At 42.2% G+C, this 16,388-nt stretch overlaps 1 protein-coding gene across 11 annotated transcripts in view; it reads right to left on the minus strand.

The window, feature by feature from the left end:
- Window positions 1-4,298: 4,298 nt before the first annotated feature.
- Cd44 (CD44 molecule (Indian blood group)) overlaps window positions 4,299-16,388 on the minus strand; it is an 82,773-nt gene continuing 70,683 nt past the window's right edge. For 9 of the 11 annotated variants that reach the window (XM_021230366.2, XM_013117729.3, XM_040744835.1 and 6 more), the window contains 3 exons: window positions 14,863-14,934; window positions 12,815-12,893; window positions 4,299-7,103 (listed from right to left, as the gene is read on the minus strand). In XM_021230366.2, the coding sequence (XP_021086025.1) occupies window positions 6,899-7,103; window positions 12,815-12,893; window positions 14,863-14,934 (356 nt within the window). In that variant the 3' untranslated portion in view covers window positions 4,299-6,898. The remainder of the gene's footprint in view (window positions 7,104-12,814; window positions 12,894-14,862; window positions 14,935-16,388) is intronic. The other 2 variants (NM_001281874.1, NM_001281873.1) reach the window with 1 other exon arrangement.

The raw sequence follows: 16,388 nt of genomic DNA on the forward strand, positions 1-16,388 counted from the left end.
AGACAGGCAATTCTAACTATACTACTCTCTACTTGGGTGGTTTGTAGACTACAGTGTATTTCTCTGTGTTCCTAGCTGACTCATCCATTAAAAATGGGATAAGAATTCCTCCTTCACTAGTTGAGTACACAACCACAGACATCCACAAGTGATCAGTAGTAAATAGTAACTTTTGAGGCCATATTTGATCTGGGACTTTTGTCACCATTTGGAGGTAAAAAACACAAAACCTGTTCTCAAGTGGTCTGCCATAACAAGAGATAGAATGATGGGGGAATCAATAAAGTTGAACTATATTAGCAACTTGTGGACAAGGTCAAGGTGCTACTAGGGAAGGGGAGTACACTCAGTCTGAATCAAGGTGGGGTGAGACAACTTCCTGAGGATGACATCAAAGCCATGGGTGGGTGCCCAATTTTGGTTAATGTGTAGCCACATCTTGGGTAGCCAATATTACATCAAGGATGCCAGCTGTTTGCTTTGGTAACTCCTTGCTCTTAGGTCTTGCTTTGAAAACAAAAGCTCTTCTGTGAAAATCAATGAGCTTACCTCACAAGGTGCTTTGGATTCTGAATAATCTGGATATAGTCACCCTAAGTTAATAACCACACAATTAAGATGAGAGTTCAGGAAACTGGAAGGGATGGTGAAGGCAGAGACTAAATACCTATGTATATGTGGACATGGCAGGTAGGAGTGTATGTTTGTGTGTGTGTGTGTGTGTGCCCACGCGCGCATGTGAGTTAGTATTGTATGAATGTGTTCGTATGGATGTATGTACCTGTATGTGGAGACCAGAGGTTGATGTCAAATGTTCTTGACATCCCTGATTTTTTTCTACCTTGATTTTGAAGACAGGTTCATTTACTGACTCTGGAATTGGTTTACTAAGCTAGCCTGGCTGACCAATGAACTTCAGAGATCTGCCAGTCCTGGATTTACAGACCTGGTGCCACTGCCGCTCTTGGCTATTTATGTGGATGCTGGGGATGAAATTTGAGTCCTCAAGCCTGTATAGCAAGTGCATCATTGGCTGATCCATCTCCCCACCCCTTGAATTAACATTTTTGAGAACCTATAACATACCAGGCAGCACGAAGTACCTTGCCTAACAAGAGAAACCCTATGGCAGTTTTCCTGTACACCCCTTTATTGCAGATGATAAACTAAGACACCAATTACTTAAGACATGTGAGCAGGGTTGCACTAAGTAGGTGAGAGAATCAATATGAAAACTCAATATTTAATACTGACTCCAAAACTCATGTTCTTTTTAATGCTATGGGCACTCTACCAAACACACACACTTGCATATGCCTGCTACTTCCTTTTCCAATCTCAAGCCATTTATGAAGTTGTTCATGGTTTTCCATACTAATGTTATCACCAACATGGCCCAACATTTCTTCGTAAACATAAACGAGAGGTGCCCTTGAGCCATGAAAATCTTTCAACACAACTGATGATGTTAAAAGCTCTTGTAATTGGTCTCCTCCCTCCTAGCTTCTTTGGAAGGTGTATTTGTTAGTCTTCTCACTGGGAGATAGAATCTATTTTCTTTTTCCCTGAAATCTGAGCTGCTCTTGGGTTTGGCTTTGGCCAGTATAATATGTTGGTGGAATCACAGAAGGTTAGTTTTGTGCGTTGGACACTAGGAGCTATATAAGCATCCGTTTTCTTCTTAGGTCCTTGCCAGGCCTATACAAGCCAGCTGATAGCATGTGAAAGACATATGGAAACAAACTCTTGGCATCTAAAATAAAGCGATCCTAGATCAGGCAGCTTCTCTCTGAGCAGTTTATCAACAACATAAACATGAATGAGTCAACTGAGCCAGCCCCGATCGCCAGATGCACTGAATCAACCCGTAGACTTGGGAGGAACATTTATCTTAAGCATCTACTTTTGCATCAGCAACTAGCTGATATAACCAAAATGTGAATTCCTTTTTAATTAGGAGTCAACAGAGGCAAAACATGTATTCTTTCCATTTTTAGTCTGTTCTCCAATTTGGACTGATTTCCACCTTGACTGGATGGACCATCTTCCTCTGGGATCTCTCTCCACCATTTTAAGAATTCTCTTTTATTTCCTCAAGTTCACATCTTTCATTTTAGGTAGAGTGCACCCACTCTGAGTTGCCTAAGAGTAAGTGAATGGGCTTGGATACCGTGCATATCTGAAATGTCTCCATTCTGTTCTTACCCTTAATTTGTATCTCAGCTTAGTTGCGAGTCTAGCCTGGAAACAATTCCCTTGAAAATTTCTTCAAGTATAGTTAAATGTATTTAATTTAGCTCAGGCTAAACAGAATGACTTCATGAGGTTCATTTAGTTCAAGTGAGAAGTTCCTATTTTGTTATTTTTGAGGCCTCCAATGACTTTTACAATCCTAGGTGCCCTTGGTTTGATAAGGGCATTACAGGTATACAGGTATTTACTACTCTCCCAGGCTCAGTGTGGTCTGAAGGTCAGATTATTTTGGAAACGTCCAAGCCTCTGGAAAGGTCTTTTGGGGCACATCCCATCTGGGAAGCTTCCCATGGGAAGGAAGCTTTTATTCTACCATGTCTCTTGGCCCTCTTTCTTTCAAAGGAATGAATGAGAAGTCTGATTTTCTTCTGGTTATTTTGTGTTTGTTTGTTTGTTTGTTTTTTGAAACAGGGTCTTTCTGTGTAGCTGGCCTATCAGACGTATGATCTTCCCATCTACTTTTGACTCCTAAGAACTGGGATTCTGGGTGCACAGCATCTTATCCAGCTCTATAGTATCATGCCCAGGCCCTAGTTTGAGTCTTTGTTCTATATTTAAGGTCCAGCTTTCCTTCCTAGAAAATACAGGGTCATCTCTTTCCTGCAAATGTTGAGAATTTTTATGACAATAACTTGATGTAGTTTTGGTTTTGTCTATTTTTCTAAGCATTCATCTGGTACTTAATCAGACACTTGCATTTATAAATTCTGGAGCATTTTCTTGTTTTGTTTTGTTTTGCATGATCACTCCTTTCCATGGTTTTCTCTTTTGGTGTCTTTTGTAATTTGCACATTAGATTTCCTATCAGAGCTCAGTCTTTGGACTGTATATCTCTTTATTTCCATTTCTCTGTCATTGCCTTTGCAATGATATTTCTTGAACTTTATCTTACGAGCCTTCTCTTGTGCTTATTTTAAAACTCTGCCCTTTCAAATGGAAGATTTGATAAACTCCATCTTGAGACATGCTGTGAGTGTTCTTTCTCACCTAAGCATTCTGTCCTCTCTTCATGCTTTGCCTCCCCTTTTACTGAGGCTACTAATGATGGGTTTTGTTTGTTTGTTTTATTTCTTATCCATGAATTGTTTCTTTCTCTTCCAAGTGGCTTTATCTTATTTTCTTTAGTCCATGTGTTTGATGGAGGTACTTTCTGCAAGGACGTAGAACCTCTGTCTTTCAGTGTGCAGAGCTAGGCTTAGAAATCTGGGTGCCTGATGCCCTCTGTGACTTGATCCTTACTGCACAGCTCCTGTGTCCCCTGAGACACTATCATATTAGTTATCTTCAGACTTTTTTCTGGGTTTGTAAAATTCCCTAGAAAGGTGGAGCTTCTTGAAGGAAACAGGACTCTGCCAGTGTTATGGGAGCCAAGGAAAAGGAGAAGACCAGGGAATTTGAGCATTTTCATATGCACAGATTCAGCGTGTGTGTGTGTGTGTGTGTGTGTGTGTGTCTGTGTGTGTATGAGAGAGAGTTATATTCCAACTGTCTCTCTTGTTGCCTTAACTATTTTACTCTCTCCAGAGAATATCATTCTGCTTCTCTGTGGGGACGGTGAGAGGATAATAAGCTGAACTGCATAGAGGAGGGGAGGGGGCTGGGGCTCAAACTGCTCATCCCCCTTCCTCATCATTTGCAGGATAGCTACTGATGCCAATTTCTGGGCCTCTGTGGTACTCAGCTCATAAGTTTGATTATTTCCCAACCCATGTAAAATGTTGGTGGGCATAGTGGTTCACTTGGAACCCTGGAGCAAGCTGGCTAGCAAGACTAGCCATACTGGAGAGCTTTGGGTTTGATTTAAAGACTCTGCCTCAATGAATAAGGTGGAAGAGTCAGCAGAGATGACCTTGACATCGAGCCTCAGGCTTCCATATATATGCCCACTCCAGCATATTTCTCTATACACACGCAAACATAACAAAAAAGGAACATGACTCCAGATGCCTCAGAAACCTCCAAGTTCTTCCATATTACTCAGACATCCAAACAGCCACTCTCTGCCCCTCCCCACTTCCCAAGCCCCTCACATCAGAGATCATGGGTTCCATTTCGTATGGCCTTTTAATATTTTCCAATACACACTTTCAGTTGGGCAATATATACATTATGCTTTTCTCATTATTATTGGTCAATCAATAAATATACAAAAAAAACAGAGAAAGGGAGGGTGGTCTCTGAAAAATCAAAGGAACCATAGCAAAAGTCATTGTACATACATTAACAATTGACTGTATTTGAAAAGTCATCACAGGAGATTTACACGAAGTGGTCGATTCGTATTCTTAGGAACCTTTTAATTCCCAAAGAAGGTGGTTCTATCTTCTACTCTGTTGCTACACTCATGAATGGATGTTGGCTACAAAGCCAGTTCTTGGTGTTATGGATGTCAATGTAAAGCTTTTTTCTTAAAAAGAAGCCTTCAGGATACATGACAAATTCACAATTTCTGGTAAAAATGACATCTGAAGTGCTCATGTTACTTTACAAAAATCACTAAATGCCAGCCCCTAATTTTTATTAACAAACTCCTAGTTCAATGACTTGGTCTATATCACCTGGCAAGTCATTGGTAGGAGTAACACAAAGTCAGATTATGCTACCATAATCATACTCATCATGGCAAGTAATATCCTACCCCAATCCAATTGGTGGGCATATCTAGAATGGGTAGAGAATCATCTCTGGTTCTGAGGCTTACATGGCTCTCCTTGTTCCTATAAAGGGTATCTAGGTATCAAGGAGAGCTTGTCAGAGTCTTTTATACCCTTTATACCCAATTCCAGAGTGGTTCGCTGCATACAGGTTAAAGAGCCTGTTGTGGGTGTGGTAGGCCAGGACAGCTATAAGGACGGGGACATTCTAACACCAGTGGGGAAGAACAAATGGGCACCTAGTGTGTATTTCAACTGGAAAAGAAGAAGAAAACTAGCTGTGTAAATATGGCACTGACTAATAGCATTCACAGAGGAAGTAAAAGAAAATCTGTGGGAGCCAAGTAATTGGGGAGATATGAATAGGGAAGTCTGTGTATTTCCTTAAATAAAGCCTTTTGATATAAACTCAAACCCAATTTAGGTGATAAACTTTTCTCTTGTTTTTTTATTTGAAAAAATATTAAACATATAAATTTATCAACAGTAACATCATGGGAGACTTAGGAAGGAAGTCTCATCTTACAGAAAGCCTTACTTTATAGATTTAATTTCTTCTACAAGTAACCAGGGAAGATCCAGGAGCAATGGGACATTCTGGCAGATGGATAAATGCCACCAAACACTTACCTACTACGTTAAAAAAATGAGGTTAGAGGGTAACACCATTCTCCCTTGGCTAAACCATAAGCCTGCTTATCTGGTGATGAGATTCCAGTAGTGGGCAGCCCTGAGGCTTTCTGGGAGATTCCCAGGCACCTCACTCTGAGGACCAACTGGTTTGTGAAAATATCAACAAACACATCCATGGAAATAGTGGGATGGGTTGTGCACCACACCCTCCTTATGCCAATCTACTGCTTGTTTGTGCACTTTAATTTCTGTTGGCTTCTCCTTTTATTGTAAGGTGTCACAAGCACGCACCATGCTGTTCTGTGAAAACCACTACTAGGATCAGTTTCTATGAAATAGAAGGACATAGAAACGTAATGTTCCCTTTAAGGAAGAGAAAAGGGTGGCCATAGCACAAAGATGACCAAAGCTCTCCTGCTCACAATCCAGACTCCAGAACAGGAGAGAAACCCCTTTCATAGCCCTAGGTACAGAACAGTGCTTCTTTCCTTGATCTTTTAGGAGATTCAGCCAGATGAACCTGAGTTGGGCATAGGTAGTCTGGCACCAGTTTAGGAGGACCGTTCTAAAGTCATCCTGATGTGCTATGAAGACTCAAACCTTGCTGGTTTAGAAACTGAAGGATCACAGCACAACAACAGGTTAAGATGGAAGATTGACAGGTGTTTATTATGAATCAACTTATACCCTGTTATGCTTCTGACAAAGTAACCTAAAAAAAAGTCAAAAGTCATACTGCACAAAGGACCTCCAGGGTTTGATATTTCAAAAACAAAGATAAATAGCTTACTACAGATAAATAGCTTCACCCTTTGGGGATCTCTCAGAAGCATCTGAAAATTTTCCAGCAGAAAGGGGAGTCTATAAAAAGGTGTGTAACCAGTACACCTGATCTCCCACCCAACTGGAAAACAATACCCAAGGACTGGACTTGTGGAGAGGCAATATGGACCCATTCAAATTTCCTCCCAGAGACCAATACCTCTAAGCCCTGGGGTAAGTCCCTGGCTGGTGACTGTTACTTGGGACTTAGTTTAGGGAAAAGATTCAATAGGGACCAAGAATATGCATTTGATCGAAGCCGTCCATAGCATCCCTTGGGAATGCAAGACCTCTAGGAAGGAGCTGGAAGAGTCAAAATCTTAATGGAATATTCTTTGGGCCCTCATTTCAGAAAGCAATGCTGGTTTTTATAAATTGGAATGGACTATTAACAAAATGAAAAAGGAATAGAAATTTTACACAGAAACTACCCCCAATAAAAATAATCAGTAGCACATTGCATCTGTTAAGGGTCCCAGCTCCCAGTATTGACAAGTCTGCGATTTTGGTGTCTTTCCAAATTGCTGGTATAGGCACTACACCCCAATCTTCATGTCCACATTCTGCAGATTCCGGGTCTCATCAGCTGTCATAAACTGGTCAGGAGTCTCTGATGGTTCCTTGTTCACCAAATGCACCATTTCCTGAGACTTGCTGGCCTCCCCGTTGAGCTCACTTGGCTTCCTGTCCTCCACCTTTCCATTGCCACTGTTGATCACCAGCTTTTTCTTCTGTCCACACCTGATGATTTTTAAAAACATCATATGAGAAAAGGCGCACAATCAATCAGTCAGTCAACCAACCATTATCATCATGACTGACACCACAGGGGATATCACCATGATCATCACAATTTAGCATGGTCTTCCCATGTGCTAAGCACTGAGCTTGGTGCCCTTTCTACCTGTTCTTGCTAACTCTTATGGCAGAGTTTCTCTGTGTAGCCCTGCATGTCCTGAAACTCACTCTGTAGACCAGGCTGGTCTCCACCTCAGAGATCTGCCTGCTTCTGCATCCCAAGTGCTGGAATTAAGGTATGTGCCACCACCGCCCACTGACACCAGCACTTCTAATGTGAGGTCCCTAGTCCAGCAATAAAAGCACATGGAAATTATCCACTCTAATGCTTACTGAAGAAGTCAGAAGGCGGTGGGGCCCAGGATCTGAGGTTTAACAGACTATTATTGCAGTTACTCTGGAGGCTGAGACAGGAAGATCACAAGTTCAAGGCCTTCCTCGACTACAAAATGAGTTCAAGACCAACCTGGATAATGAATGAAACCCGGTCTTAAAATAAGAAGGCTAAAGAAGTCTAGGGATATACAGCTTATTGGTAGAGTACTTGCTTAGCATGCAAAATACTCTAGGCTCAGTCTGTGGTACTTGGAAAAAAAAATAATAAACCACCACACTATGGTGGCTTCTGCTGCAGTCAACTTTGAGAATCAGAACTCTAGGTACCCAAAGCTATTATTACACCTAACCCCTTTTAGCTGAAGAAATTCTTGGGGGTCTGAAAATTCAGGTCTTTCTAAGTTAGTTAACAAGCAATGAAAGAGTCAGGATGCAAACCCTGATCCTTCTGACTCTGGAGTCCTGGTTCTTCGTCCCCCACACCGTGCCGTGCAAATGTTTGCCTGTGAAGCATTCAAGTTCCGCAGCCTCAGATAAACTGTGATGACTGTGACCATAAATCATTCTGATCTGTGTATTCAAGAAAGTTCCACTACTTCCTCCTTCACCCAACACCTCACTGCCTTGTCAGTATTATTGCAACTTGGACAGAGAATAAGAAACCCACACTGATTCAGAAGGATAAGGCCATACTGATTTTTTTCTCTCTAAGGTTGGTTAACTTTCACATAGTGCTGCTATAGGACACTTAACCAATGTAAGAAAGACCATTTGTTGTCACTTTGAGATTTCTTAGTAATGTTACTCAAGATTCTCAGACAGGAGAAGGGCTTCTGTGGAAAGCATGACTCTGACCTTGCCCTTGTGAGTCTCATAGCACCGCCTGGACCCACAGAGCCTGACTCAGAGCTTCCTGTTTGCTGTAACCTGTGCACCGCTGTACATATAGCAGTTAGATTAGGCTAATGGATGCATCGTCTTAGAGCTTCACAGCTATGATGAGGGAAAATAGATGAACACTTATTTAATGCATGCTCAATTCCAGACATAGTACATGCAGTTTTCTGTAACCCTTATTAAAGTGACTCTCACTGCCATTCCTGCAGCAGTGGGAACTGAGGGCCAGATAAGAGCTCGCTTGAGGTTGCAGAAGTAAGAACGGCAGAGTTCCTATTTGGATATTAAGCTTCTGACTGAAAAAACTGCGTTCAGCCTGGCCCTGTTAGTGCTGAAGATTTGGAAACAATGAAGTTGGAACGGCTCTCTTTGCTGCTGGATATTTCGAGTTCTACAGTCAAAGCGTCTATTATTTGTGACCACGGGCTCTTTCCTGCAAGACTGCCAAGACCATAAACCTTAATCTCTCGTTTGGGAAAGTCAAAAACATACTGCCTCAACAGGAAGCAGATCCTGTATCTTCCAGCACAGGTGTGGAGCAGGGTGGAAGGAAAGATGTTCCAACTGTGAAATAAACAGATGAGGGATAGGGACGTAGCTGGGGTCCACAGAGACAGCAGGATGCGTGGCGAAGGGCTTTAGAAGGCTTGGTATTGAGATCTTAAAGCTGTGTGACCTGAAGCAGCTCACTTGACTTCTCTGAGCCTCAGTTTATATATGCACTTGTGAAATCAGGCTGTTGGACTATCAGCCTCACTGGATCGGGGCAGGTACTTCAAACAGAGGGAACTCAATAGTCTGCTTACTGCTGCTTTTTACTGCTTTATGGACAATGTGGGTTGAACGAAATAAAGCCTGGGATAATCAGGAGAGAACCCGGAATATAGTAAACATTCAGAAGTGCTGGCTGCGGTCGTTAATGGGATGAAAGCCACATGATGTGAAATCTAGTGGTTTCTTCAGCTGCTTTCACTGTAACCACCCCAGCAGGGATGACAACATCCTATAGAGACCTTTGTGCCCCTCCTTGGGCTATGAGACCATTGAGACAAGGGACCCCAAGAAATGGGAATTTCCCAAGAACCTCACAGTTGGGGGGAGAAAAAAGGCTGAATCCTGTGGCCAGCCAGAGGGGAACTTGTCTTTGGGATAGAGAGCTCACATAGTTCCCAGAAGTTGTAGCAACTTCAGTGCAGGACATATGGATCCCTGACAATGCTGGGTCAACTGTGGGTAGGATCATGCCTTCACCATAATTTCTTAGCTGTGCATATCTCCTGCCCTCTATTTAAACCTTAACCTCATGTCTGGTCTCTGAAAATGGGCTGGGGGAAGGGTTGTCATGGGAGATAGTTTATTTGTTCCTCTTCCCAATGTGGTCACAATCGACTACCTCCCATTTCTCTGCTTTTCACCGTGACTTGCCTGTTTAACTATCCTTTTGGGAATGGGTGGGGAAGTTCGCCGCTACAGCGGCTAGGGATCCAGCTCTGACCATGGCAACCCCAGAACACCATTGGTTTTCCTCTAAGCACTGGTAGGATAACTCCAAGGGTGGTGGAGAACACTGCTGTCTTATTCCAAACTCTCAGGTGACATAGCCTGCGTTCTTAGAGGACAACTGCCTGACTTAACTAAGACTCACTTGCTTATTGCTTATCAACCAGAGAGTTGAGGGGTAGAATGAAACACAAAGGGAAGTGCTCTGTAAGTATAAAAATATGCCTGTGCATGCATGCAGGACCAAATTGTTAACTCTAAATCAGCGGTTCTCAGTCTTCCTAATGCTGGGACCCTTTAATACAGTTCCTCATATTGTGGTGACTCTCTAACCATAAAATTATTTTTGTTGCTACTTCATAGCTATAATTTTGCTACTGCCGAAGTACAGAGGTCCACAGCCAGTGTTCATGACTGGTAAGTCAGGGCTCTGTGTGTGTGTGTGTGCACATGCAGGCACATGCAGGTTCCTGAGTGTACATGAGTGTGGAGACCAAAGGTCGATGTTATGTGTCTTCCTGAGTCACTCTCCCCCTTATTTTTTTGAGGCAGGATATCTCACTGAATCTGGAGCTCACTAATTTGGCTAGGCTGACTGTCCAGCAAGCTCCAGGAAGAGACTTGGATCTTCCTCCCCAGTGCTGGGACTGTTAGTTCACACCACCATGACCAGCTTTTTATGTAGGTTCTGGGGGCATGAAACTCAGAGCCTCATTTGTGCTCCGCAATCCATTACTAACTGATCATCTTTCCAGCTCTTAGTAGGTCTGAGGCCTGCTACATTTGAGCCTCAAGACTTTTAAAGAAGAAACACGGTCTTCATTTTCTTTCATTCCTCATCAGGGCTAACATCCATAGAATCCTGCAAAAGATGCTGTTGAATAAATGAATCCCCTCTGGAGGTCTCATTTTCCATCAAAATATCTTGGATGAAAATAGGGTTCCCTATCGCTTTTAAATGTAGTGTTCGAAGCAGAAAGGCTCTTGTCTCCTAACAGGATTGGAGATGGGCTATTAGCTTTAGGAAGACAACACACATTAAGGGGCCTGTGTGGCCGTTAACCATCCTTCATCAGCATGGCAAATCTGTTTTCAATTATCAAATCAGGACATAGTAATTTACGGCGTCCATGAAGCTGCTTTCCTGGTGAGAGGCTGGTTCAGCCAGCTTCTGCCTGTCTCTGTTTTCCTGTTGCTAGGGTGATGGCTGGCCTGAGGACAAGAAGAGGAGGGGCCATGAGGTCCTTTCTCTGAGGCTGAGGAGACAGGGAACCATCTGGGATAGGATGCCACAATGTGACAATGTGCAGACTTCAACTGCTCTCAGGGACAGTTGAGATGTTTGGGGAGGGCCCCCCACATCAACAGGATTGGGGACATCTCTATGGTGACATCTACAAAGCTATGAACTGTATATGTGATACCTCCTAGGGTCTGAAATCAAGGCTGATTCCAAACAAAAGGAAATTCATATTTAATTGAGCAAAACTAACCCAAGAGAAAACAAGGAAACCAAGAGGAAGAATAAAATCTCTTTGAAGGGCTTCCCCAACTTACATATCTAAGTTGAACTAAAAATAAACCTTTTTCTATCCAGTCATGGGAGCCCAAAGGAGATCTCTTAGATTTCCCCCCAGTATGTGGTCAGAGCTCATGACTAACATTTTCATTATGCTCTCAAAGTATATAGGTAGCAATGCTGTGACTTGATTGAGCACTTTCATTAACCCCAAATACAATAAAACAGCATTACTTGGTCTTTGCAGATGATGAGAAAGCCTACAAAGACTATGCTGGGCACTGGAAATAGTTGCTTATTGTTTCTGAACAACAACAATGAAGAGTATAATTCTTCCCAGACATCTCAGAATCTGAGACTTTTGGGAGGCTGTAAGGCGATTTAGAGATACAGCAAAGGCAACCAAGTTCAGCCAGAAAACTCTAGCTTCCATGAGGCAACCACAAAGGCTGTTTATAAAAAGCTTAATGTCTGTAGCAGACACTTTGGAAAAAAACAAAGAATCTTTAAAGTATCCTGGAAGAATGTAGACTTAGATATTTTTTGGAGTACCCTGGATTAAGTTCACATCTCCTGCTGCTAAAGTTACTATGGTCCTGCATTTCACCTTGGGTGGCATGGCATTCTGGTAGGAGACTGGTTATAAATTTATATATATATATATATATATATATATATATATATATATATATATATATATATATTACTTAAGTAACTTTTGAAATACTAAGCTTCATGGATGCGAGCAGCCTGTTTGTCTGTTCTGTGGTGCTGAACTAATTTTCTTGCCTAGGAAAGTTAATCATTGTTTCATAGACCCCACTGTGATAAAGATTTTCCTCGGGCAATGCCCTGAATCTCTTCAATAGAAACGTTGAGAAATCACAAGATAACATCCTTACAGAGAAACAAACAAACCCAGGACCCATGCCAACTTTGGGCCCAGTCTAGAAAATTCCATAAGCTTTCAATGGTCAAAGAAGATGACCAATTCTTGATTTATGATACATTTTGTGAATGCTTGTTTAATGAACCAGTGGCTGAAAATACACTTTATATGACTTCCTGGTGATGTATTTCATAACTTTTTCAGATAGTCACCATAGGGTTTGACCATGAAAAATTAAAAACAGTAAGATCCAACCACTGTTTAAAAGGAGGGGTTCTGATGTTTTATTTCTCTGAAGAAAGGGACTGAGAAAGGCTTATACTAAGACAAGCACTGGACTCCCTGGGATCTCATTAAAGAACAAGCTCTGATGCAGGACATCTGGTGTCAGGCTGGAAACCATGCATGGCCCCAGGGTGCCAGGGCTTCAGGCTATAGTCAGAGCATCACAGATCTAAAGCCTGGGTTCCACAATACCCCTCAAGGCAGAAAGCTGAAGGGGCTCCCTCTTACCTTCTCCTACTGTTGACAGCAATGCAAACAGCAAGAATCAGAGCCAGCGCCAGGAGAGATGCCAAGACGATGAGCCATTCTGGTGAGAGTGAGCCAAAGAACACACGTGAGCTTTACAATACTTTAGGGAATAAGAAACGCGATTTAAAATTGATCTGCTCCAAATAAAAACCCCAGTCAACTCTGCAGAGAGACCTGACCAATAGGTACAGCTAGAATATTCTACCACAAACTTGGCTGCAGTTGTTCCATTCAACAGGCTTCTCGTATTAATCTTTTATCAACAGTTAGTCAAGTCCTGCTGAGGAAAGCTCTTTCCAAAAGCATATCAAACATGCTGCTGAAGCCTGTATGTGTTTTTGTGAAATGCTAGGTAGGTTAAAGGAAATTTACATTTTTATTAACAGAATCATTCCATGCCTATGTAAGAGCATCTGCCTTATATTTCACTCAAAACAAAGATGGGGTTCATAACCAGTGGGCAAAGGACGTTCTTATGATGAGTGTTAAGGTAGATTTCTGCCGTTCATTTCAGTTATTTGGCTACTCTTGACAACAGACCCTACTCATGCTTTTTGATTTAGAAGTTACACTTCCTAAAAGTTATAGGATCTCAAAGTTGGCTGTAAAGATGTCCATCTTTATACCATATCTAACCACGGAAGTTGAAACTGACCTAATGTCCAATGGTGAGGGATTAAATAAATTAATCAGGATATATCCACTTTTGTTAAGTGCTATAATTCAAGGGAAAGATGTTTAATGACATGGAGAGTGGAACTCATCAACAGAGGATGTGAACTAAACTGCACATACAGCAGTTTTGAAATAAATTACTTGGAAAGATATTAGGAAGAACATCTTTCAGACTTCAATACTTTTGGGTACCGAGATAGACAGTAAGTGATCTGCGTTTCCATCCATTTGCTAAGTCGTATTTTCTAAAATGTATTTGATAATTATGCTGCACTTGCGGATTAATGCAATGCTATGCATATGCTTTAAACCCAGGCTTCAAAAAGATTGACAAGTTGAATCAATTTAGTTGCAGATGTATGCAGTAAATGAAGGCTTGACAAAGAAGAAAGACAGAAAGCTGTCAGTCATTGTCCACTTGTTGGAAGGCTTGCTTTCCCCCTGCCTGTCAGACTGGGCATCCTCTTTGGCTCACCTCAAGAAGACAGGGACACTGTTGGGATGATGCCATGTCTGCTCCGTCCTGTTCTCCCCACTTCTGCCTGACCCCCAGCACTGAGTGTTATGTGCTCCTTTTCACTGCTCTGGGACGAACCCCCCTTCTGATCCTCCCTGGAGGTGTCCTGCCTTCTTGGGTGGCCATCATGCTGAAGCAAAGGAGCAAGGCCCACAGGGAAGCTGCTTTGCTCCCACCCCCCCGCAAGAAAGCATTGACAGGGTGATTTACAACATTCAGAGAGACTTCCTTTGTGGAATCCCCCCTTTGCACATGATCAGTTTCACCCCCAAGCTAAAAGAAGAAATTGTATCAAATGCTAAATCTTGCGGCATGGGACAACCAGATGTCAAAGTTCCCTCCCTGTACATGTGATACTTTCTAAAACATTTCTTCTGGCTGAATGAGCAGACTGTTCCTCAAGGAAAAGTAGTTTGGGGAGCAGAAGAATGTTTTCACTCCACCCAACACAGATGGCCCCTTATCTCCTCCCTGCCCTTTCAGCCAATGCAAAGAGAATCACAAATTTCATCTCCAGCCCTGGAAATATAGGGGGAACTGGGTTAAGATAGGAAGGACCTGGGTGTGCCATGGGGGTAATCTGGGGGATGGTTCATATGAGTAAGTGGCATACCAGTTCTTTGAGGAAGGCCTCAATGTGAATTAATCCAGGACATGAGGGGCCTAGGGGCGAGAAAGAGAGGGCCCCTCCTTTTCTATGAAGAGGCTATCATATTTTTGTTTATCCTTAAGCTTGCAAAGAGGTGCCTGATGTGCATTTGATGAGGCCTCTTCCAGGATATCCTGAGAATCTTGCTGTAATTATCTCACATTTGCTTCACCGTATGAAACTCACCTGGAATCTGAGGTTTCCTCCCAGGACGAGAAGTTGTGTTTGCCCCACTGTCTTGATTCCCACTTGAGTGTCCTAAGGGGAGAAGCAACAAGCTCTTTCAGTCCAGGTTTGAAATGTATAGCCAGGAGTTCCTTCCAGAGAGTTGTCCTGGGCTACCCTCCAACCACTGCCTCACTAGACGCTATAAACAGATTCAAGATGCAGACATCTACAAAGTGTTAGACAAAAGATATCATCTCTCTCCTCACCTCCCAGGGAAGTTCAGTGTGACTAAGCTAAGGCTTACAAATGTTACTTTTGCTGCAAGGAACTGTGATGGGCAGTGTTTGAAATTGAGCCCCAATGCTGGTCCACCCCGGGTTTAGAACCTAACTTATTAATAACTTTTGCTGAGCCACGTTATCTCTGTTTCCTCACATATAAAGTGAGGATCATAACAGAAACACCTTCATTGTTGTCTTACAGAGGGTTCCAGAAGTATATGATAGTAGTAGCTGTGTATAGTTATAATGTTATGTGTTTAAGACCTTGCCTATAAACTGTGGTCCTGTAGACCAGCAGGACCCTATCACTAGGGAGCTGGCTACCAATAGGATATCTCAAGTTTAGTTCCAATCCTCCAGACACAACATCTTCATTTTAATAATATCTCTAATGCATTCATGTGCTTCAGAAAGTCCAAAGTGAATCTAAAAATCACATGCTTTGTGCTGATTAGTTTTTTGTCAACTTGATACTAGAAAGCCTGGTTCATCTGTGACGAAGGAACTTCAGTTGAGAAAATGCTTCTACCACATTAGCCTGTAGGCAAATCTATGAGGCAGCTTTCTTTATTAATGATTGTTATGGTAGGGACCAGCTCACCAGGCCAGTGCCACTATGGACAAGTGGTCCTGGGTGGTATGAGAATTCAAGTTGAGCAATCCAAGGAGAGCAAGCCATAAGTAGCATTCCTCCTCCAGGTTTCTGCCTCCAGGTTCCTGCCCTGACTTTCTTAAGGGGACCGTGACTCAGGATATGAAAGCCAAATGAATGTTCCTCCCCAAGGAAAGCTGTGGTTATGGTCTTTATCACAGCAATAGAAAACAAACCAGGACACATATAAGCACTGATAAGACCACTATTTTTTTTTTTTTTTGCAGGAAGGTGGAGCACTGGCTTTTTCTGTCTACAAATAAAAGGTTATTAGAGTCTATGCTAACACAGTGAAACATAATAGAAAAATAAATGCTTTCTATTGTTAAAAAACAAAACAAGGAAATGAACAAAAAGCCCAACTTGGATGGGAGCATTGTGAGACAGACAGTCTATGAGTCAAAACCCAGATGCCTTTTCAAACCAAGGAAGACACTATGTTTCAAAAGAAATTTCTTGGTTTTCTGTTTTGTTTTTTTCCTTTACTGTTTTTTATTTTAAATAGCAATCTTTTCTGGAATCTTGAATGCCACCTAGGCAAGACTTTTTGGCTAGTTCATTGACTAGGATGAGTGGGCTTAAAAGAAAGTATTTTCTGAGAGAGCCAAACA

The sequence above is a fragment of the Mesocricetus auratus genome, unplaced genomic scaffold (assembly GCF_017639785.1).
Source record: "Mesocricetus auratus isolate SY011 unplaced genomic scaffold, BCM_Maur_2.0 Super-Scaffold_100004, whole genome shotgun sequence".
NCBI lineage: Eukaryota > Metazoa > Chordata > Mammalia > Rodentia > Cricetidae > Mesocricetus > Mesocricetus auratus.